The sequence below is a fragment of the Rattus norvegicus genome, chromosome 1 (genome assembly GCF_036323735.1).
Source record: "Rattus norvegicus strain BN/NHsdMcwi chromosome 1, GRCr8, whole genome shotgun sequence".
Taxonomy (NCBI): Eukaryota; Metazoa; Chordata; class Mammalia; order Rodentia; family Muridae; genus Rattus; species Rattus norvegicus.
In genome coordinates, this window is record NC_086019.1 from 136,583,026 (window position 1) to 136,606,675 (window position 23,650).

At 46.9% G+C, this 23,650-nt stretch overlaps 1 protein-coding gene across 12 annotated transcripts in view; it reads right to left on the reverse strand.

Annotated features, from left to right (window-relative positions):
* Positions 1–14,967: 14,967 nt before the first annotated feature.
* Positions 14,968–23,650, reverse strand: part of Chd2 (chromodomain helicase DNA binding protein 2) — a 128,882-nt gene continuing 120,199 nt past the window's right edge. For 10 of the 12 annotated variants that reach the window (XM_039112868.2, XM_063262626.1, XM_039112837.2 and 7 more), the window contains 2 exons: positions 23,172–23,415; positions 14,968–18,209 (listed from right to left, as the gene is read on the reverse strand). In XM_039112868.2, the coding sequence (XP_038968796.1) occupies positions 17,876–18,209; positions 23,172–23,415 (578 nt within the window). In that variant the 3' untranslated portion in view covers positions 14,968–17,875. Of the gene's footprint in view, positions 18,210–23,171; positions 23,416–23,650 lie in introns of those variants that run through there. The other 2 variants (NM_001107523.1, XM_063262629.1) reach the window with 2 other exon arrangements.

Consider the following 23,650-nt stretch of genomic DNA (forward strand, 5'->3'; position numbering starts at 1 on the left):
TCTATGGTGGAAGGCTAAGATCTGTTTTCTAGAACAGAGTTGGAGAGGCAGATGGTCTGAGGTCCACGACGGCTTCATCCAAGCCAGCATGGCCAAGGAACCCCAGCCACAACTCAATCCTTAACCTCTTCAGCATCCCCTAGCATCCAGCCTAGGGAGGGGCCCGGTGACATACACTAATAGGACCACTGTCCAGACCTGTGCACAGCCAGGCTCACTGCTGACTATGGTCACATGTCGTCCATTAAAAAAAAATCCCTACCCAGTGAGTCAGTGTCAAGGGACCCAAACCATTTAACAGGTTAAGAACTGTGTGAGATGCACCCGTCTGTACCATGTCCTGGCAAGGGCAGAGCCAGGACATATACCTAGGTCTGTGTTGCTCCAGATACTTTGTTCCTGGTACCAAATGCCACAAGGCAGAAGAGTACAAGCCAGGTAAGTGACTTTGGACAAGTCATTTAACCCCCTGAGCCTCCCCAAGCCCCCACATTCACTTCACCTCTTCCCCACAGGGGAGGGGCCCACACAGCCATGGGAGGAGACAGAGGGAAGGCCAGCAGGAAGGAGAAATCCAGAAAGCATTTATGCCCACCCCACACACAACCTCAGTACCAGATGTGAGGAGAGAGTGTTCAAGAGCCTTGCTTTAAAAGAACAAAGAAACAAACAAAGTCACAGACTCCTAAAGAGACCCTCAAGGGGTTGACCTGCGCTGTCAGTGCCCAAAGGCCTCATCCCCCAGTGGTCAATTGGAAACGTTAAAAATCAAACAAACCCAGGAGAGCAGTGTAATGGTGGCAAGGCCATTGGCACGTGCCACACACAGGACAGATTGTGGAAAAGCCAGGCATAGGGAAAAAGTCCTTCATTCCCCATCAGATGAACGTGCTGTCTGACACTTGCCAAAAAAACATTTGGGGCTTGGAATTTTTTCAGGTCCCTAAATTTAACCCACAAGAATTCTTTCCTAAATACCACACTGCTCATTGCCCTCGTGGATTTGTATCTGGAGCCCAACACCTTAAGTCTGAGTGCACTGTCCTCACTGTGCATGGCGTTGGTACAGACCTGGACCAAGGCCAGTCAGCCTGACTACTCCAAGCTTTAGCATAGCCCTAAACTACCCTCTCCGGCCCATCCCAAAACTGCCTGTGTTGCTCGAATACAGATGGGGTGCAGTGGGTATGTAGCTCAATGTTAGGGCCCTTGCCTGTGGTGTGAGGGACCTTAGGCTCCTAGGTTGTGCCCCCAAGCAAAAACAAGAAAAGATTTGGGGGGGGGGGATTCTTAGTGTTCTCATTAAACAAGCCAGAGTTTCTAAGGATTTAAAAAAAAAAAAAAAAAAAGCTGATAAGCGAAATCTGATAACTGCATGCAATTTGGAGGGGAAAATTATCTGAACACTCTGGCAGAGGCCCAGGAGAGCCAGGCAACACTGGAGCCTGTCTCTCATGCCCAAGCAAGGCCCAGAGCAGCAGCTAAGCGTGTAAACTTGGGCAGCAGGCTGACTTGGCGTGGGACCTGGGCTCTGCCTCTTGCTAGCTGTGTGGTCTCCCTTGGATTTTTTGAGCCTTAGATTCCTGATCTGTAAAATGGAATTACACTGTAGCCACCTCCCAGAGTCCTGTGGAAATCCAATGAGCTAATTCCTGGCACAGACGCCCGACGACGACAAGAGAACCCACCAAAAGAGGTCCCTGTGGCAGTCGTACATAGGGACTTATTCATTTGGTGAACCCCCTTGTCTGTGGGGACAAGTCCTGTGTTCTTGCTGGGGAGATAAACAAATAATTGATACTTACATAATCTAACGACCCATGTGGCAGACCCCAGGAAGAAAAGCAGGTTCATTCTGAGTGACCTCCTAACTAAGGAAGGACGAAAAGGGATGCTCCTCTTTGGAAGGGTAAAAGGCATGTCTGACTAACTCACCACACGAATTTCCGAAGCAAGGCATGTCAGAAGTGGGAGGGAGCATTCTACAAAGAGCAGAGAATGCTGCAGACCTGGAGCAGCACAGCCCCAGGGAGATCTCAAGGGAATGAAGGAGCCAGAGTGACCCCAGGCCAGTGAGGGGACACATAGAAGTCCCAGGGTAAAACTAAACAGCAGCTAAAGTATAGCAGAGCTCCTGGGCTGGCCAAAAAGGATATAGGTCTCCTCTCTCCTCCCCTCCTCCTCCTCCTTTCTCTCTCTCTCTCTCTCTCTCTCTCTCTCTCTCTCTCTCTCTCTCTCTCTCTCTCTCTCTCTCTGAAACAGGATCTCTTATGGTACTGATTGCCTGTCACATTTATATATAGCAAAGTAGAAGGATGACCTTGAACTTGTAGCCCTTCCAGCTGAGGTTTCCTGAGGTACAGTTCCAGATGAGCACCACTATCCTAATTTATGCAGTGCTGGTTATGGGACTCAGTCTAGTAGACACTCAACAAGCATTTCAGCCAACTGAGGTACTTTCCCATCCTTACCTGATGTCCTCTCACCCCACTCCCAGTTCCAAACGGAGCCTTACAAACCATCACCGGGGAAAGGCAAAGCCATTACTACCACACAAGGCCAGACCAAGGCAGTGGCTGAAGTGGAGAGCTGTGTGAAATGAAGACTGTTTGACATGCAGGGTGGGTTGGCAGAGCTTAGAGCGGGAAGAGGAACTGTCACTGGGTGTGGCTTGAAGCACCTGGGTTGACAAAGTGCCACTTCCTGAGACTGGCAGGAGGATCTCTGGGAAGCAGGTCTGGGACATGTCAAAAAACACACCCAGTTTCATTGTTTTAAATTCGTGTGTGTGTGTGTGTGTGTGTGTGTGTGTGTGTGTGTGTGTGTGTGTGTGTTTAAGACAGAGAGAGAGGGTGGAGGGAGGGAGAGAGAGAGTGTGTGTTTAAGAAAGAGAAAGAGGGAGGGAGGAGGGGGAGAGAGAGAGAGAGAGAGAGAGAGAGAGAGAGAGAGAGAGAGAGAGAGAGAGAAGCAACATCTCCTTCCACTGTACAGGAGCCAGGGCTTGAACTCAAGCTGTTCAAGTTGGAGGCTTTGCTAGCTGAGCCTTCTCACTGGGCCTGAATTTTTTCATTTGCTCACAACAGCAAATGTTGAAGGCAAGCTGTGCTCATAGAACGGAACTTCCCAGATAAAAGGAAGTGTGCTGCTGGGAGTAGACCGAGCAGCCTCCTGCTCAGCTGTGGTGGATAGGAGGACCAATGGAGCCACTGAGGCTCACAGAGAGGGCTGAAGACTTCAAAGGCCATGTTTCAGCAGAAAGGCTTGGGGCCCACACTCAGGCAACCCCTGGCCAGGTGCTTGGAAAGATGGCAGGTGGTTCACTAAAGTTGGACTTATGCTATCAAATGCTAGGCTGTGTGGGATGGAAAGAGGCCAACATTTAAAGAAGGAAGCACAAAACACTCTAGGGAAACATTGGCGAAGTACCAGCCAGGAACACAGACCTGGTCAGGTCAATGATCAATTCCAGGCCTTGCCACTTGCTCATGGGGTGACTAGACCCTGCAGTGAAGGTGGATTCTACTGCAGTGGTGTCTAGGAAGACAGACATGGGCAATATGTTCAAGAGAATGTAGGGAGGAAACACAAGGAGAATCTACACACACCACCCCATGCCACCAAAAGCGCCATCCCCATGGGTTCTATAGAGCCTCAATCTGCAGCTGGACACTCGACCATCCTTCCCTACAGGCTAGTCTTTTAGGCGCAGTCCAGAAAGCAAATCTCTTTGGTCTGATTGGTTGACAAATTCTTGAAACATAAGAAGCAGCTTTGGCATTCCAACCAAGGTCAGTGAGAGATTTCCACCCCAGTCCTCTAATCTGGGGGGGGGGGGGTGCGTGTCTAAGATCAGCTCCACAGAAAACCATTGCCTGACTCTATTGACCTATAGTGCTCACTAGCTGGTCCCACAGCTCTCCCCGACAAACCTCATCATCCCGCTGGGCTTTTTAGAATGGCAACCCTGGACATCTTCTTCTTCCCTCTCTCCAATAGTGTCAGTACTGTGATCCAGCAGAATGGACCTTACAGAGTGCACTATAGGCAGCCATGGGCAAGCATGGTTATAGAGTGTGCTATAGGCAGCCATGGGTGAGCATGGTTGTAGAGTGGCTATTGGCAGCCATGGCAAGAATGACTGTGGTGGTGGCAGGTGTGTTTCTGGAATCAGGCAACCCAATTCCTAAAGTCCAGGTAAGCAGACTGACCATTTTACCTTGCCCTTGCCTCAGGGTGACCTTGGGGGGATTCATCCACATTTGAATTCACACTAGTTTACTAATCTCTTTCCTACAGAGATTGGAGTCCTTTAGAAAGATCAACATGATCTCTCATGGTTTGCATATGCTTGGCTCAGGGAGTGTCAGGATTAGAAGTCGTGGCTCTGTAGGAGTAGGTGTGTCACTGTGGGTGTGGGTTATAAATCCTTCATCCTAGCTGCCTGGATGAAGTCAGTATTCTGCTAGCAGCCTTCAGATGAAGATGTAGAACTCCCAGCTCTGCCCGCACCATTCCTCCCTGGATGCTGCCATGCTCCTGCCTTGATGATAATGGACTGAAACTCTGAACCTGTAAGCCAGACCCAATGAAATATTGTCCTTTATAAGACTTGCCTTAGTCATGGTGTCTGTTCACAGCAGTAAAACCCTAACTAAGACAATGTCCCAACCAAAAAAAAAAAAAAAGTCTGCCAAGGGATATACTCAGAAACTATTAGGGAATTGGACTTATGCAAACAGGACAACTGTGGCAAGAGGAGCTGGCTTGGGGTGAGAGATAACTCGCCAAGAGTCTGGGGCTGGAGGAATGGCTCAGTAGTGAGGACCAGAGTACAGGTCCCAGCCCCATGTATCAAACAGCTCCCAATCATTAACTCCAGCTCTAGGGGATCCAACATCCTCTTCTGACATCCACACCTACCTGTACTCACACATACACACCTTCTCACAAAGACATAGCCTCTCCCTCCAACCACTAACCCACTTACAAAGAATTAGGAATGGCCAAGTACAGTAGTTTGTGCAAGAGAACTTCTGCGCAGAGCCTAGCTGACCCACATCATCCATGGGCTCCGTGTGTGTGTGTGTGTGTGTGTGTGTGTGTGTGTGTGTGTGTGTGTGAAACAAATGCTCCCAGCCTCAGCCACGAGAAAACACTTCTATGGCCGGGTTGTCTTGAAAACTAACTGGAGTGTGTACAGAGACCACTCTTCCTTGGAGATGACTATTTCCTGCCAAGCACAGCACTGGCCTAGTTCCACCTGCTGTACCACAGACTCTAGTATACACACATCCTCAGCTGCAGCACCTTCTGACAAATGGAAACAAAGTCCTCTGTTGGAACTGCCCTTGAGCCCTGACCGATCTAAGGACCACCCCAGAAAGCAGTGATTTTTGTCCTAGTTTTCCTCTTAACTTCTGAAGATTGCAAAAAGGTTCTAAAAGACAGAACCCACTCCCCTGTCACTCCAGCACACCTAGCTGGTCTCCTCTCTCCAAGGCCACAAAAGTCTCAGGAGTTGGGGAACAGAGGGAGAGGATTATCAGTTGGCTCACCACCATCCAGGGGCAGCCAGTCAGTCTTCTGAATTGGGAACCAGTAATTCAACAAACCTGACAGGATCTGGCTTCCAGTGTGATCCCCATTTCCCATATGTGTGGACCCTGGAGACACCCTAGTGACGTCATAATAGCTAAATTTCGTGCTCGATCGCCAGAGAGTGCCAGCATCAATTCATCACTGTGGAGCTCTGTCCAGCCACACCCTTCTAAGGTTTGAGTTTCTCAAAGTCCAAGCGGGTTTCATCAGAGGGTATGGTGAGCAAGGTCTGACTGGGTCCTGAGCTACCAAGAAATAGGTCTACAAGACAGAACTCTCTTCCCCAGGAAAGAGCAGGGCATCCCCCAAACTCCCCTCTTGAGTGTACACACTCATCCCTTTGCTAGCAATCAGAACTGACTGGTCCCTAAAGGAAAGTGTAGAGAGGCACTATGTTGGCATAACGCAGCACTAAGGAGTCCTTCCTGGTTCTTCTCTGTATAGACAATTGGAGGCTACCCCATGTGGCTGGCCATGGTCTAGAATTGGCGGGACATTCACATATCCCGCAAATATTTAATGATATTGTGACATCGAACACTGGACTCCATGTTGGAGATTCAGCAAGTCCTCAGAATGGATGTAGGTGCCCTGCCTCGTGGGTGACCTCTAGTGGCGAGAGACTAGCAACAGCGAATTCCAGTTGCTCACTGCCAGAGGTCAATTGCACCTCGTGGTCCTCTAGGGCAAGTTTCCTGGTTCTCTGACCTTCACCAAAAACCCTATTATATCGCTGAACCTTGATGTCCCCTGCTAACCAGGGCCAGGATGATTTCCCCACAGGGCAGCTAGGATAACAGAGAGAGCATACCACTGCAAGGCATGAGGGACCCAAAGGGGGCTGTCAAAGGGGAGGGAGACACAAACCAGATGGGTATCTGGGTGTTGATAGCATTTCCCTCCCCAACTAAAATATATACTCAGGCTCTCAGAGCTTTTTCCAACTACTCAAAAAAAGTTCAGTTGAACTTCTCAGTGTAAGGCCTCATATTGTCTGTATTGTCCAGTTTTAGTAAGAATCCTACTGAAGTTCACTAGAAATCCTCCATCCACCATATCTGGTCAGAAATGGAACCACGGGCCCAAGAAAGCACCTCAGAAGAAACCATGGGCCCCATAGACCTTAGGCCTCAAGGATCCCTCTCGCTGCCACAGACTTGAGAGCCTTGAGCAGTGTCTGAAGGAGATAGGGAGGCTTGCCTCGGAAAGCATCTAGCTGTTCTCAGTCCCCTCTCACGCCTTCGTCGGGAACAAGGTGGCTCCGGTCTTCTGGACCCTGGTGGCAAAAAAAGGAATCTAAACGTTGGAAGAACCAGAGCCTTCTGCCTGGATAGCCTCGATTAGCTGCAGAGTCTGCGTGCATCTGCTGCCCTCTGCAGGACAGTTCTAGAATTACACTTACTCTGTGATGGCATGTCAGATAAGGAGATGGCCCCACCTGGGAAAAGGAAACCTTAACTAAGAAAATGCCTCCATCGGATTAGCTTATAGGCAAGTCTGTGGGGGCATCTTCTTGATTAATGATTGATGTGGATTGATGTGGGAGGGCCAAGCCCACCGTGGGTGGTACCACCAGTGCTGAGCATGCCACGGAGGGCAAGCCAGTAAGCATCATTTCTCTGGCCTCTGCTTCAGTTCCTGCCACAAATTCCCATCCTGACTTCTCTTCATGGTGGAAGGGCTAAAATGAGACAAACCCTTTTATACTCCCCAAGTTGCTTTTGGTCACTGAAGTGGAAACTTGAGGATTCTTTGGAACATCAGTTGGATGGTGTTTTGCTAGGGCAACACATGAAGGAACACGTCATTAAAGTGGACGCGGGCTTTTACCCATCAGGCTTTGCACCTGTGGCGAATGCTTCTAGCGACTGAGCCATTAGCTGCTGTAAGATTCTTTAGTTTTGGAGAGACCTCACCGCCTGATCAGGTGGGCACTCCTGAGGCTGCAGAGCGGAGGAGACCACCAACACTGCCCACCCCTGCCCACATCCCTGGCCCAAGAGGCAACTGTATAAGGCCTCTGGGTTCCCGTAGGGGAGGGCCCAGGAGCGGCAGGATCCCTGCGCCTGAGACACCGCCGGAACCTGAAGGAAACAGACCGGGTAAACAGTTCTCTGCACCCAAATCCCGTGGGAGGGAGAGCTAAACCTTCAGAGAGGCAGACACGCCTGGGAAACCAGAAGAGACTGCACTCTGCGCACATCCAGACGCCAGAGGAAAACACCAAACGCCATCTGGAACCCTGGTGCACGGAGGCTCCCGGAAAGAGCGGCGCAGATCTTCCCGGTTGCTGCCTCAGTGGAGAGGACTTAGGCAGTACCCCACGAGCAAACTTGAGCCTTGGAACCGCAGGTAGGACCAACTTTTCCCCTGCAAGAAACCTGCCTGGTGAACTCAGGACACACAGAGGCAAAATTCCTCTAGGACCGGGCACTTCCTGTGTTTACCGGAAGTCCCACACCCGCGGATCCCGGCCCGCAGCAGCTCTCTGCTCCCCAACCCCGTGGGAGAGAGACCTCACCGCCTGATCAGGTGGGCACTCCTGAGGCTGCAGAGTGGAAGAGACCACCAACACTGCCCACCCCTGCCCACATCCCTGGCCCAAGAGGCAACTGTATAAGGCCTCTGGGTTCCCGTAGGGGAGGGCCCAGGAGCGGCAGGACCCCTGCGCCTGAGACACCGCCAGAACCTGAAGGAAACAGACCGGGTAAACAGTTCTCTGCACCCAAATCCCGTGGGAGGGAGAGCTAAACCTTCAGAGAGGCAGACACGCCTGGGAAACCAGAAGAGACTGCACTCTGCGCACATCCAGACGCCAGAGGAAAACACCAAACGTCATCTGGAACCCTGGTGCACGGAGGCTCCCGGAAAGTGTGGCGCAGATCTTCCCGGTTGCTGCCTCAGTGGAGAGGACTTAGGCAGTACCCCACGAGCAAACTTGAGCCTTGGAACCACAGGTAGGACCAACTTTTCCCCTGCAAGAAACCTGCCTGGTGAACTCAAGACACAGGCCCACAGGAACAGCTGAAGACCTGTAGAGAGGAAAAACTACACTCCCGAAAGCGGAACACTCTGTCCCCATAACTGGCTGAAAGAAAACAGGAAAACAGGTCTACAGCACTCCTGACACACAGGCTTATAGGACAGTCTAGCCACGGTCAGAAATAGCAGAACAAAGTAACACTAGAGATAATCTGATGGCGAGAGGCAAGCGCAGGAACCCAAGCAACAGAAACCAAGACTACATGGCATCATCGGAGCCCAATTCTCCCACCAAAATAAACATGGAATATTCAAACACACCAGAAAAGCAAGATCTAGTTTCAAAATCGTATTTGATCATGATGCTGGAGGACTTCAAGAAAGACGTGGAGAACTCCCTTAGAGAACAAGTAGAAGCCTACAGAGAGGAATTGCAAAAATGCCTGAAAGAATTCCAGGAAAACATAAATAAACAAGTAGAAACCCATAGAGAGGAGACACAAAAATCCCTGAAAGAATTCCAGGAAAACACAATCAAACAGTTGAAGGAATTAAAAATGGAAATAGAAGCAATCAAGAAAGAACACATGGAAACAACCCTGGGCATAGAAAATCAAAAGAAAAGACAAGGAGCTGTAGATACAAGCTTCACCAACAGAATAGAAGAGATGGAAGAGAGAATCTCGGGAGCAGAAGATTCCATAGAAATCATTGACTCAACTGTCAAAGATAATGTAAAGCAGAAAAAGCTACTGGTCCAAAACATACAGGAAATCCAGGACTCAATGAGAAGATCAAACCTAAGGATAATAGGTATAGAAGAGAGTGAAGACTCCCAGCTCAAAGGACCAGTACATATCTTCAACAAAATCATAGAAGAAAAATTCCCTAACCTAAAAAAAGAGATACCCATAGGCATACAAGAAGCCTACAGAACTCCAAATAGATTGGACCAGAAAAGAAACACCTCCCGTCACATAATAGTCAAAACACCAAACGCACAAAATAAAGAAAGAATATTAAAAGCAGTAAGGGAAAAAGGTCAAGTAACATATAAAGGCAGACCTATCAGAATCACACCAGACTTTTCGCCAGAAACTATGAAGGCCAGAAGATCCTGGACAGATGTCATACAGACCCTAAGAGAACACAAATGCCAGCCCAGGTTACTGTATCCTGCAAAACTCTCAATTAACATAGATGGAGAAACCAAGATATTCCATGACAAAACCAAATTTACACAATATCTTTCTACAAATCCAGCACTACAAAGGATAATAAAGGGTAAAGCCCAACATAAGGAGGCAAGCTATACCCTAGAAGAAGCAAGAAACTAATCATCTTGGCAACAAAACAAAGAGAAGAAAAGCACACAAACATAACCTCACATCCAAATATGAGTATAACAGGAAGCAATAATCACTATTCCTTAATATCTCTCAACATCAATGGCCTCAACTCCACAATAAAAAGACATAGATTAACAAACTGGATACGCAATGAGGACCCTGCATTCTGCTGCCTACAGGAAACACACCTCAGAGACAAAGACAGACACTACCTCAGAGTGAAAGGCTGGAAAACAACTTTCCAAGAAAATGGTCAGAAGAAGTAAGCTGGAGTAGCCATTCTAATATCAAATAAAATCAATTTTCAATTAAAAGTCATCAAAAAAGATAAGGAAGGACACTTCATATTCATCAAAGGAAAAATCCACCAAGATGAACTCTCAATCCTCATCTTCGGTTGGTTTATATACAAGTGTGCAATTTCTAGGCTTGAAAGTAAAATGATGCTATCTGGTGCTGGATAGAGGAGCCTTATTTTTATTATGGCAGCTTGCTATTTTTGTAACATGGTGATTTGGTTGAACACAATAAAGTACAGTAGTAACTGATCTCCCCTTCTTCCTGGATGAGTGAGGAGATGATTAAATGTTGATGTCAGCATCCTTGAGCATATTCAGATGAGCTTCTGCTTCTGTTGAAAAGGATGCTGTGTTTGATTGTGGTCCGAAGCTTTGAAGCACTACTTGGCATCTCCTTCCTTGGAGGTCTCACTGTTTAAACATAACAGATTTGATAGCTTGTTGGTAAGGTGAGGTCCAGCTTGTCTCCACTAGGTCATCTTCATGTGAATCGGTGGTTATACGGTTTTGTTTTAGGGATATTTCATTTTTTTAATAACGGTTTTAGCTGACATTCATGGAGAGAATGAATCCTTAGAACTGTGCCACTAGTGAAAGGAAATCCTGTCTAGAGTATGTTTCTTTACAAAGCTGTGTCACACCATCCTTTGGGCCCTCTGCTGGAAAAGTAGAATCAAGTCTCAAATAATGCCTTTTAAATTGTATCCTCTAGTATTATAGATGTAGGACAGTACTGTATCATACCTCTGTGGATGTAAAATAGCTTGTACCTGCTTTATGATACGTAGTAGTGACCGTGCTTTATCAGAGCTGTTTTTAATGATGTTGCTCAGAATGTTTTCTTTCCAGATGATGATTGAGAAGCTAATTTAAAAAAAAATGGTGCCAGGTACCACAAGAGTAACAGAACTGTGCTGTTTTCTCGGGTTTTGTTTTTTTACTTTTTTTTTTTTTTAATGGAGTGTGCTGGATGTCTCTACAGTTTTGTTCAGATGACAGCAGAACCTGGAAAAGCTGTTGCTGCTGTTGATGCATAACACACTGCTATTATTGGTCTTTTTATACAAATATGAATATATATATACAGATATATAATTTGAATTTTTTGAAACTTTAGCTGTGCTGTCAACTTTGGAAAAAAGTATCCCCATTTACTGTATTGAGTTGGCACTGTACAGAAATTAACAGCCATATTGGTCTAGAAATGTTGAACTTAAGTTTTTTCCATTTGTACAGGGGTAACACACTGTATTAAATATGTAAGGTCTTATCTACGTGGGTTTGATTACAAAAACTAATAAAGTATTCTCTAAATTAAAAAAAAAAAGATTCTTTAGTTTGGGGCTGGAGAAATGGCTCAGCGGTTAAGAGCACCCGATTGCTCTTCCAGAGGTCATGAGTTCAATTCCCAGCAACCACATGGTGGCTCCCAACCATCTGTATTTTTTTTTTTTCCTTTTTCTTAGAGCTGGGGACCGAACCCAGGGCCTTGCGCTTGCTAGGCAAGTGCTGTACCGCTGAGCTAAATCCCCAACCCCCACAACCATCTGTAAAGAGATCCGATGCCCTCTTCTGGTGTATCTGAAGGCAGCTATAGTGTACTTATATATAATAAATGAATAAATCTTTTAAAAAAAAATAAAGTGGACGCGGGTGTGAAAGGCTAAGACAGTATTGTGGAGGAACATTTCAGTGGAAGCAGATACAAGAGAAAGGATGTTCTGCTAAAACAAGAACGAGAAAGGACACATGACGAAGGATTCTTTGCTAACGACACGCATGTTCTGGTCCGCCTTACACTGCGTAGTTGACCTGCATTTATCAGGATGCCATAGAGAGAAGCGCACCAAAAACCTTCTGGTGGTGAGTGCAGTTTGCGGCCGCTTCCGAGGACTCAGGCTGTGCACGTGCTGAGGCAAGGCACATGGAGGACACGTGGTGTTTGGAGGGCTCTACTGAGGGACAGAGGCTGAGCTTGGCTTGCTGGTATAACACGTGTGGGTCTCTCGTCTTCACTGATCTTCTCTTCCCTGAGAGGCACAGCTGAGAACTTCTCCTGGTGTCCCTCTGGATCCCTCCTGCTGACCCAAGCAGAGGCTGAGGCCTGGCTGTCTCTACTAGGGTCTTGTCACTGCCCACCCTCACCCCCTCACTCCCAGAATCCTCTTTTCAACCTGCCTCTGGCGGGTGGTGGGCTACAAGGAAGGTTAAAGCGTTTAAGAACCATCATTAAAAAATAGGACTGGAAAAAATTAAAGTTACAGGTCATCGTGTTCATCTCTGAAATAGAAAGCAGACAGGTTGCAGGAGTGGTCTCCCATCTTCAATGCTCAACCATCCTCTTGGCAATGTGTCCTTCACCGCTGACTGCTGTCTCGGCAGGGCTAACAGAACACACATCTTGTAAAGCAGAGAAGAGGGGAGGTGAGCCCTCTGCCTGAGGTGGGCTTCTGATTCAGAACTCCGATGATGACCTGTCTCCAGGATCTGGTTGCAATAGTGTCTTTCTGACACTGAAGCTCTTTGGATGGCTCCATCCCTGCTGGGTTCCAGAGATGGCTATAGCTTTACTCAAGCCACTGGAGCTTTACACTGGGAAAGCCCTGCCCTCCAAGAAGGACAAGCTTTGTCCTCTACACCCTGATCTACCGAGCTGTCCTCTGGCTCCATCCTTCCTGACTCATATCACACATCAATTTGCAACTGAGGATGCTTCCCAGCCGAGAATGGGGGAGGGGTGTATTCTGACTCCCTGGAGCTCCTTTATGCCACCCAAACACCACAATGGTGCCTGTGGCTAGCAGAATTTCAGGAAAGGCAGAGGAACCCTGTAAACTTGCTCACTCTGAGGTACGGCTATTTACTCTGGATGCATTGCAGGTCAAGATTTTTGTTCCCAGAGAGCAGTGTGGCCAGAGACAAGCCACTTGGACATCAGGAAATCCCCAAGACTGTCACCAGAGGGAGAGTCTCACCAGCAGGGCCTGGGCAGGGTTCCACTATGATCAGGGGCATACAGAAAGGTTTTAGCTGATCCAGCCACATCCACCGCCTACTCCACAAAACAACCATGCAAGCCAACAGGCAGCATGGACCAAATTAGGTTCGAACCTGAAGTATGACGAACAGGGCTTTTGATTAAATTCTTGATGGATTTGCCATGATAGGTCCTTTAAGAGTCACAGATTTTCTGTCTGGCACACAAAGGGTCCTTAGTTTTTAGTAAGTGACCTTTCTGTTGGCACTAATAGAGCAGGATTTGTAGTGTTCTCCAAGCATTGAGTCCCCAACAGGGAGGGGCTGGGAGGTGAGGGCCCCAGGCCTGAAGCTTCCAGGAAAAGGCAGGCATCTTGGCAGCCGTGGGCTTTGAAGCCTGGTTGCTGTTGTAAATCATAATGCTGAGATTATCACACCACTTGTTCTTAAAAGGCTCCTAGAGCTGTTCCAGCCACATCCTGAAATACAGGGGATCACCAGCCTTGTCTTCGCAGGAACAACCCTCTGTACTTCTCCACTCCGGAGTTAACTACAAGTCTTACAGATCCAGCTGCCTTCCTTCTGCTGGGCCAGGCTTCGCACCAAAGGGTCCTGGATAACTAACTGGGTGGAGTTCCAGCAGCTGCCCTCCTGCTGAGTGGACACATGGGTTTGTCTGGCACTAAGAATTAAGAGAATCGGTTGGGGATTTAGCTCAGCGGTAGAGCGCTTGCCTAGCAAGCGCAAGGCCCTGGGTTCGGTCCCCAGCTCCGGGAAAAAAAAAAAAAAAAAAAAAAAAGAATTAAGAGAATCATAAAGATTTGAGTTTAGTTTCAAAGACACTTAAGTACGAGTTTAAAAGGCCCTGGGCTTGGGCAAGATTCATCGCAGGAGTATTTCCACCCATGGGCCAGGCTACCTTTCCTCTGTCTGGGCCATGTCAGAGCTGAGCCTGCCTCTGTGCCAAACTACAAGTGAACATTTGTGTCACTGTTTCCATAAGAAAAGCATTTTTCCCTATTCAAGAATATATAAACTCAGGGCTGGGAAGATAGCTCAGTGGTTAAGAGTACTGACTGCTCTTCCAAAGGAACCAGGTTCAATTCCCAACACCCACCCAGCAGTCCACAACTGTCTGTAATTCCAAGATCTGACACCCTCACACAGACATACTACATGCAGTCAAAACACCAGTGCACATAAAATAAAAATAAATAAATCACTAAAAAAAAGAAGAGAAAGGGAGAAAGATTCTATGTTGTTTTTTAAGCCCCCAAATAAAATTTCTGTGAAAAAAGAAAAGGGAGGGAGGGAGGGAGGGAGGGGAAGGGATGAATATATGTATAACCCAACTGCTAACCACACCAAAGCTGGTGGGCTGTAGGCCTGGCATCTTCTAGACAGAGGTGGGTATTTGAGGCAGGCCTCCCCAGGACCCCCAGGGGAGATCAGGCTAGCCCTTTATGACTATCAGCTTTAATGGCTCCATGCCATTCCCTGAAGTACACAGCTGTGGTTTATGGCCTGAAGCTGTTCAGGGACAGAAACTATTTAGAAGCAACAACATAAATGCAACTGAAAAGTTCTCCACTGACCAAGCTGTGACCAAGCTCGATCGCATGGCTTGCAGCCAGCCAGGGAAGGAGACTGATGCAATGTCTTTGAGGCACTTGCCTCACACCAGGATGTAACGTAACTGGTTAGCCCAATTCTAAAAATCCTTAGTAACACGTTTTAATATACAAGACTCAAAAGTACAGCAGTTTTACAATGTAGGAAAATTTAATACATACTATATAAACAACATTATTTACATCAGAAATCACCAGGACAGTGGCATTTTTCACAAATATAAATTAATTACTGTTTAGTCAACAGGTTTCAAAAGTCCACAAGTTTACAAGAAAAACCATCTGTCCCCAAATGGGTAGGGCACATGGACTAAAGCAGCCTGGACCCTTGGCATGGCTCTCTTCACCCAACACAGCTGGCCTCGGCTAGGAGACACAGGTGCTGGGCCTGGACCACGGCTCCTGCTGACAAGTGGGTTTTGGTCTGTAGGATTCAGTGTTGCTGTGTGTGAACACTTAGGTGAATCACCTTTGCCCTGCAAAGCCTGATGTATCTGTCAGACACACCAGGTCAGAGCATCAGCAGCACAGTGAGAAATGTTTGCGCTCCCTTTGTGGGGCGGAAGGAATGACTACACAGAGGATAAGGAGGGAACATCAGGTTGGGCTCCTGCAGCTGGCCAAGTCTGAGAGGACACAGTGGTCAGCAGAGGCTGCATCTTCCTTTTCTAGGGCCACAGTGCATCATAGGACTTCAGGCCTTGACAACACTCACACCTAACTTCCCCAAGTTTTGCCACCTCCTCAAGAATGAGCTGCCCAAAGCCAGGCTCCACAGAACTCCACTGGTAGCAAATGTCTGCCGTAAGCATGTGATGCACATACTGGTTTAAAGCAAGAGGAAAGCTTCCTTCTCCCAAAGCCCTCTTCAAATACACCGCATGGCCTACAGCAGATGTTTGGTGGGAGACACTGTAACCTCAGAATCAATGTAACACTGATCTGGCCCACGGGGCCCTTTGCTACATTTTATGGCACTATACCCTCAAAGTCCTGAATGTGAACAAAAGAAAGTTCCTTTTCCCTCATGATGAGACAGACATCTTTGAGAATAATTTGTAACTTCTACAACAAGTTGAAAGACAAGACCTAGGTGAGTCCGGAAAGGCAAGGCCTCCGCCTTCCCGAGGGTACCTCCTGTGCTTGCTGCACTCCCAGCACCAAGAGCCCAGCAAACCAAACACAGGTAGTGTCAGTGGGGTCAGCAAGCTCCATCTATGGTTCACTTTTCACTGTGTGGCCAAAGACCTTTCAGCCTTGACTGAGCCGTCGCTGCAAGCCGCCAGGCAGCAGACTCTAGCCAGGGACTCCCATGCAGTGAGTAGGCTCTACTGCAAGTCATGCATGCACATGAAGACGAAGGACCCGGTGCCATGAGGAGGCCAGAAGGTGACAGTTTACCGAGCATTAGCTGTAGGGACCAGCTCAGCACCAGCCAGGTCCGTGGTGCTCTAAAGCAGCAAAAGCAATGGCCCACCACAGCCATGCATGGCCAATGTTTCACTCAAGGACACAACTCATGCTTATCTTGGGAAAGTCACTAAATGGTACTGTGTCAGATGACCCCCCCCCCCAAGAGTGTTCAGGGAGCCAAACCCTGCATATGTCCAAATAAGACTTTTCATCAACTCAGAATGAGCCTGGATTCTTACAGAGGCACACCTACCATATGTTCAAGTCAGTTTTCCTGTCTCGATCTAGAAAGGCTTTGGATACCTTAACAATACTGACAAGCTATACTGAAAGTGAGTAAAACCCAAGGCCCAGCCCAGTATCCAGACACTGAGAAGAGCCATTCAATGACACAACCCATCAGTCCCACAACCCAACCCAACCTGACGCCGACCAGCCTCCTGTCAACTCAACAGCTTGGCTACCCCATCACAGATGCTTGTGATTTGGGGGAAATTTTAACTTAGGTTTACACTCTACAGATCTTAAAGTAACAACTTGTAATGGAAATGTAGCTTTTCACCTGTCCACATCTCAACTGTCAAGATGTTCGGGTCTGTGCAGTCTGCCCCTTCAAGCTGTTAGGAACTAAGATGCAGCTACCATTTGCCGACCCACGCCAATACTGACAACTTGCTGCTTGCTGGCCCATCTGCATGTATGTCCACGTCGGGGCTCACCAGCAGGTGACTCAGCAGCAGGCCACCTCCATTTCCATCCCCAGGACTGTGACTCTCCTCCTCACCACAGGAATCAGAAACCCACCAGGGATTCCCATTTTCCTGGTTCTACTACCCCCACCCCCATCTGCACCCCTACACCCACTTAGCCCACTCCCCCAGACAAGTAAGCCCCATGCGGCATCAGCAATGCCCAAGTCACAGTACTCTAAAGTCAGCCAGAGGGAGCCAACTTTCCCTGACAGTGAGGGAAAACGGACGCCACCCAGAAGACCAAACCTTTGAAATGTACAGAGATAGTGCAGGGAAAATTAGTGTTGGCAGGGAGGAGGCCACGTTGGCAGTTATTTCCCTGTCTCTTTATCCCTACCCCACTTCACATAATGAGACCAAGTGTATCATTTCTCCCAAGAACACATCTAAGGGGTATAACTGCTCCCCTTTCAAGTCTTGCAGTGTGAAGCCCACCCTGTGACCCCACTTCCCATGAGCAGCGTCCCTTATGTCATGGTGAACCAATCACACACTGTCCAGCAGGTCCTTGCCCTGGTCACTCATGCTGAATAGAACATTCATTGACTCTCGAGATCTCGGATTCCTTCACAGAGGAAGCAGCCCAATGAAGCTGGTACATAGAGTCACCTCCTCCTAGCACCCATGGAGGGGGAGGCCATGACAGGCTAGGATCGGGTGGGGGTGCCAAAGTGCAGGAGTGGAGACCAAACCAAAGCAGCAGACAAAGGTCTCCAACTCCTTCAAGTGCTCCTTCAGCTGCCAAGTCAGTGGATCCAGCAGCAGCGCATCCAGAAACTCCGCTCACCAGTCTGACCACCGGCCACAGCTGGATCAGACCAAAACGCCCAAGTGCTTGATGACTCCTATGCTCTCTCCCCTTCCGGAGCTGTCCTTTATGTCTTCCGAACATTCCAGTTATAATCTGGGTTGTTTTTCTGTTCTAGTGATCTCTCCAAAGGAGACCTGTGATCCAAGGGTGACTTAGAATCATGGGGAGATTTCTGGGCAGGGGGGGAGCGAGGGTCTGAGAGCGCGGTGTGCAATGTAGGCATGGGTTGTTTGTATTCCCCCAATTTGTCTGTGTGGAAAGAGCGGTAATGGTCTGAGGGTCCCTGGCCATGGTAACCCATGGTGGGTCTGTGGTCAGACATTCGTCGGAAATCCTGCTGGTGGTAATTCTGGGGCCTAAAGTCATCTGACCTCCTCCGCTTGGAGTCATGATGGTGCCTGAAAGAGAGATAGATACAAAGATCAGCTGAAAGCATAGGCAGACTCCTAATGTGTTTCCATCTTCTGCTTCTATTTCTTCATATACACATGGACCCAGAGACTAATGTTTATATCACCAGGAAGCCAAAGCACACACACAGACACAAGACCAATAAATGGTCAGGGGTTTCACACACATTGGTAAAAGGCATCCTATGACAGACACGCTTTGAAGCTACAGTAACGTACAAGCACAACCTTGGACAATCACGACAGCTTTGTGAGTGCGCTCTCCCTCAGAAGAAGACAACTATAAACATTTTCATATTTCTTACCATGCTCTGGAGAAAAAGATATATATTTTTTAAAAAACCTATTTGTAAATTATTAACAGCAGCAAAACCCAAAACTGACCTAGATACTCAGCACTAAGGTTGCCTAAAATTACTTGACAATCTGACTTACCCCACCAGGGACTCTCTATAACACATGAGGCAGGCTACCTACACACTTAGATCCCCACCATACCCATAGCTCAAACCAGAGAGCTGCTTGCTGGGACTGCTTCCTCCTCTTGGCCTTCTTTCTCTCCAAATTCATTAGCTCCCAAGCCACTCCCCATCAGGGACAATCTTATCACCAGATGTGACCCAGGTCCTACCTGCTGCCTGACTGGGACCCTCCAATTGTCCTACCTGGCCTTTAGACCCACAAGCAGTCCACACTGGCAGAGGAAACTTGTTCCAAGCTCCTGACTACAACTGAAGGTACCAGGGCCAGAGCAGATAAGCACAAAACTTAAAATGGGGGCTATAGCATATCAAACACCAGACGAAGACAGATGCTTTACTCCCAACGCAGCTGTGAGTCCTGAGCAATGCAAACTCCTCCGCTACAAGAAGGTGACTTCAACAACAACAGAGCTCGACCAAAACCACCTCCAGATGTGCAGCCCTCAAAAAAAACCAACATATAAAAATATGCAACATGTCTCCAACAACAACAACAACAACACACACACACACACACACACACACACACACACACACACACACACAGACGCACACACACAAATAAATAAGCAATGTGTCTCCAAAAACAGAAATCTAAAGTGATAGCACCTGTTCAAAATGACCTGGAAGAACTTCCAAAGAAATTGAAGAGAATTTCACTGTAGGCAAACAACTCAAAAGACAAAGATAAATAGAATGAGAAAGTCAATCCAAAACATAAAAATCTTTGATTTGTTGAAGGAAGCCCAAACTGAAATGATACTGAAAATGAAAACCTCAATAAACCAATTAAAACCCTCGGTGGAAAACCATGGCCACAGAGCTGATTATGTTATGAACAGATTCGGATAGAAGACAGAGTAGAGAACCTGGATTGGATTACTTGATAAAGGTTAATGAAAAAGTTGTAGAAAAACTATGAACAGAACATGGGAGAAGTTTGGAATACCATTAAAAGACCTAACCTCCATAAGATGGCATAGAAAATAGCAAGTGAAGGAATCAAGCATCTTTTCGGTAAACTCCAAGAAGAAATTTCCCCAAACCTAGAGAAAAAAAGATGTTCACCCAGGTATAAGAGACCTAGAGAATCTCAAACCACCAGGAAAAAAAAAATCTCCATGACACAATTAAAACATTAAAATATAGAATAAAGAATATTTAAAGAAAGCAAGAAAGAAAATCTAAGTTGCCTGTGAAGAAAGGCCAATGAGAAAATTGGCCTGATTGCAACAGAGTAATGCTGCCAGACATTTTTTATAGCAGAAGGGCCTAGAAAGATGTCCTTCAAGTCCTAAAAGATCACAACTGTCAGCCAGATTACTATACCCAGCAAAACTATCTCTTAAGATTGTAGGAGAAGGGCTAGAAAGATGCTCAGTGGTTAAGAGAACATGTTGCTCTTCTAGAGGACCCAAGTCAGTCAAGAGGCTCACATCTATCTATAAACCCACTTCCAGGAGGATCTGATGCCTCTGGATTCCTTGAGCTTATGTGTGCATACACTCACATGCAAACAAACATAACACCTACACATAAATAAAAGTAAAAACAAATCTTTAAAAAAATAATAAAATTAAAAATTCATGACAAAACAGACTAAAGCAGTAGTTCTCAACCTTCCTAATACTGTGACCCTTTAATACACTTCCTCATGTAGGGACTTCCACCCATAAAATTATCTTTGTACTATTTATTAATCTTAATTATTTTCTACTATTATGAATTGTAAAGTAAGTATCTGTGTTTTCCAGTGCTCTTAGGTGACTCCTGTGAAAGTGTTGCTCCATCTCCAAAGGGGACGTAACCTATAGGCTGAGAAAACCCCAGACTAAAGAAATTTGTGACCACAAAGTCAGCTCCACAGAGAATATTAGAAAGAACATTTCCATCTGAAAAGGATGAATAAACCCAAGAAATCACAGGGAACAAAAAGACAATGCCAGGACTGGTAGAGGTGTTTGTATATGTATGCATGTGTGTGTGCCCACACAGGAGTGTACTGCTGTCAATGGTGTTTTACAGGGCATCAAATAAATTACTAAGCATGGGAAGTACCAAGAGATTATGAAACATAATGAGATAAGCTAATTAAACTGAAATGGACTCAAATGACATAATTAGCAGATGAGGATACTGAAACAATTCTGATATAGTCTCGTCAGCATACCACTATTTCAAGCAGGATAATATTAAGAACGATTTGAATTTCCAAAGGAGGAAAACAGAAAATGGCAACATTATTTGGAAAATACTGAAAATCTTTCAAATTTATAGGTATAATAGATAACCCTACATATCCAAAGAGCTGAGTGAGTCCTAAGACACACAAAGAAAAGTAAGCCGGGGCTTCAGTGCGCTGAGTGGAAAGTACTTGCTTAGTGCTCTCCAGCCTGGTTTTAATCTGTGTTATAGAAAAGGAGGCAGGAGCACAGCGTATGATATATAACAAAACCAGGGACTGAGACAGTAACCGTCTGTGAGGAGGAAAAAGGAGAAGATAGAGCTTTTTGTCAGCGGGCATACAAACAACGGAGGAGTATCTCAAAGTACTGAAACTAGTAATTGTAAACTTTATAACTAGCGAAAACACCCTTCAAAACAAATACCCCCTGACAGTGCGGCCTCAGTGCACAGAAGGAAAGGACAAAAGGACAGAGCAGGCAGAGATGCAGAGGGACCAGACCAGATGATGGGAAGGCAGGAGGCAGTGAGCCTGCGGCTCATTCATGAGGGGGTAATGCAGGCTACAGCTATGCATTTAAATGGCCAATCATCCAAAACAACGGCAGGACACAGGAATGCTGGGTAAATCTTGCCCCACTTTAAATTCACAGTGTAGTCTAAACACAAAGCCTAACATCAGCCTAGGGAAGTCCACAGGTGCTCTGCAGTTCAATCAACAGCCAGATGTTGAATGAAAGTCTGGTAAAAGCATGGTGTTCTGCTCACACTTGCTCAGTTTGAAACTGGCTTATCATCTCAGTAATGGCACTGTATGGCTATAAAGAGGTACAACTTAAAAAGGCAGACTTAAATTATTGGATCCAGGTAGGCAAGGAAGGACCACAGACCGGAGCCACCTCCTATACCATGTTGAGAACGACTACTGCTGACTCTGTACTGTGTGTGTTCACATGTGTAAGTAATGTGTGGACACACTTTTAGGTGTGTGAGGTACATGAATGTGAGGCCAGAAGCCAGCCTCAGCTGACATACCTCAGGCACCATTCACCTTTTAAAGAAATATCAGCATATTAATTTATTCATCTATTAATTCTGTGTGCACTGTGCACATGTGTATGCATATATATGCCACCATACATAGGCAGACTGAACTCAGGTCACAGGACTTGGCTGCAAGCACCTTTACCAGATCATTGCCCTAACCTTGTTTCTTTGAGACAAGATCTCTCACTGAGACCTGGAGCTCACTGATTAGGTTAAGCTGGCTGGCTAGTGAGTTGCAGAGATCTTCCTAACTCTGCCTCTCTGAAATTTGCAGGAAAATGGATGGACCTGGAAGGTATGATACAACACAAGGTGACTCAAACTCAGAAAGTCAGAATCAAATATTCTCCCTCATGCATGGATATGCCCCATAATGTAGACATGTAGCCAGGTTTAAGCACAGAAAAACTCTACGAATCTAAAAAAGAAACCAAGAGGAGATAAATTACGTGAGGAGAAAGTACGGTGGCATGGGGCTTCAAGGACATGTGGGACATGACAGAGGAAAAAAATCTGGCAGGGAGTCACAAGGGGAGAAGAGGGGTAGCAGGAGGGTGGGAGAGACAGGGGTGGGTAGATGGGGGAGAACAAACTTTGTTCAAAAATGCCAGTGATGTTGAACACATTATATGCCGATTTAAAAATACGACAGAAACACAAAAGGGTTCCAGGAGAGCAGTATCATTTTCTCCAGCCATGCATGAGATACTCCTAAGATGCCCATGCCAACTCATGCAGCAAGCACAAGAAAGCTTCCTGGGTCACAACCAAAGACATGGAAGGAGGAAGGAGGTCTGCTGGAAGGGGGACTGCATCAGTAAAGTTCTGCAAGAGCCAAGTGATGCTTTTTTCAAAGGGGACAGGACCTGGAGAGATGTCTCAGGTGTTAAGAGCACTTGCTGCTCTTGCAGAGGACCAGGATTCAGCTCCCAGTAGCAACATGGCAGCTCAGAATCTTCTGTACTCCACGCCCAGAGATCCAACACACTCTTCTGACTTTCTGAGGTACCTGCATACCCATGTGCAGGTAAAACACTCATACACATAAAGTAAGAAATACATCTGAATAAGCATCCTCCCTTCCTGCATCCTGAGGACGTCCTCATAGCAACAACAAGGGATCCATGCCAGAAGCTCAGCATGCATCAGACAGACAGACAGACAGACCTGGATAAGCACCACCATCCGTCGTCCCATGAACAAGTCAGTGCCCCACCTCTCACAGCCGTCCACACACCTGTCATAATAGTCTCTGTGTCCCCGGTGGTCTCGGTCACTGTTGTACTGCTCATATGGTCTCTTTCTGGACATGTTGTTGGGTCGGTAGCTTCCAGAACGGTGGGCATCCATATGTCTCCGGTCACCATAGTGGTGGTCCTTATACCAGTGCTGCTCATACTGATGGTGCCGGTCGCCCCCCCAGGGGGCATTATTACCGCCGCCATAGTTGAACTTTCTTTCCCTCTGCCAGTCTCCTCGATCTGCAAGAAGAGAATTGTTTCTGAACTACAGGCACAGGGCAGAATTTAATAAGGCTGACCTGTTACAAGGAGGTAATTCCTCCTCCTTCTTAGCTTTATCGCTTTATAGCTAATAAAGTTGTAAATGCTACCACCCTGTCTTTTTTAAGACCTTCTAAATTACTCTTACACATTTTATTCTTGCTTGCCCCAATCTATAGCAGACCCCTGAAATGATACTCAAGACCCCAGGAGG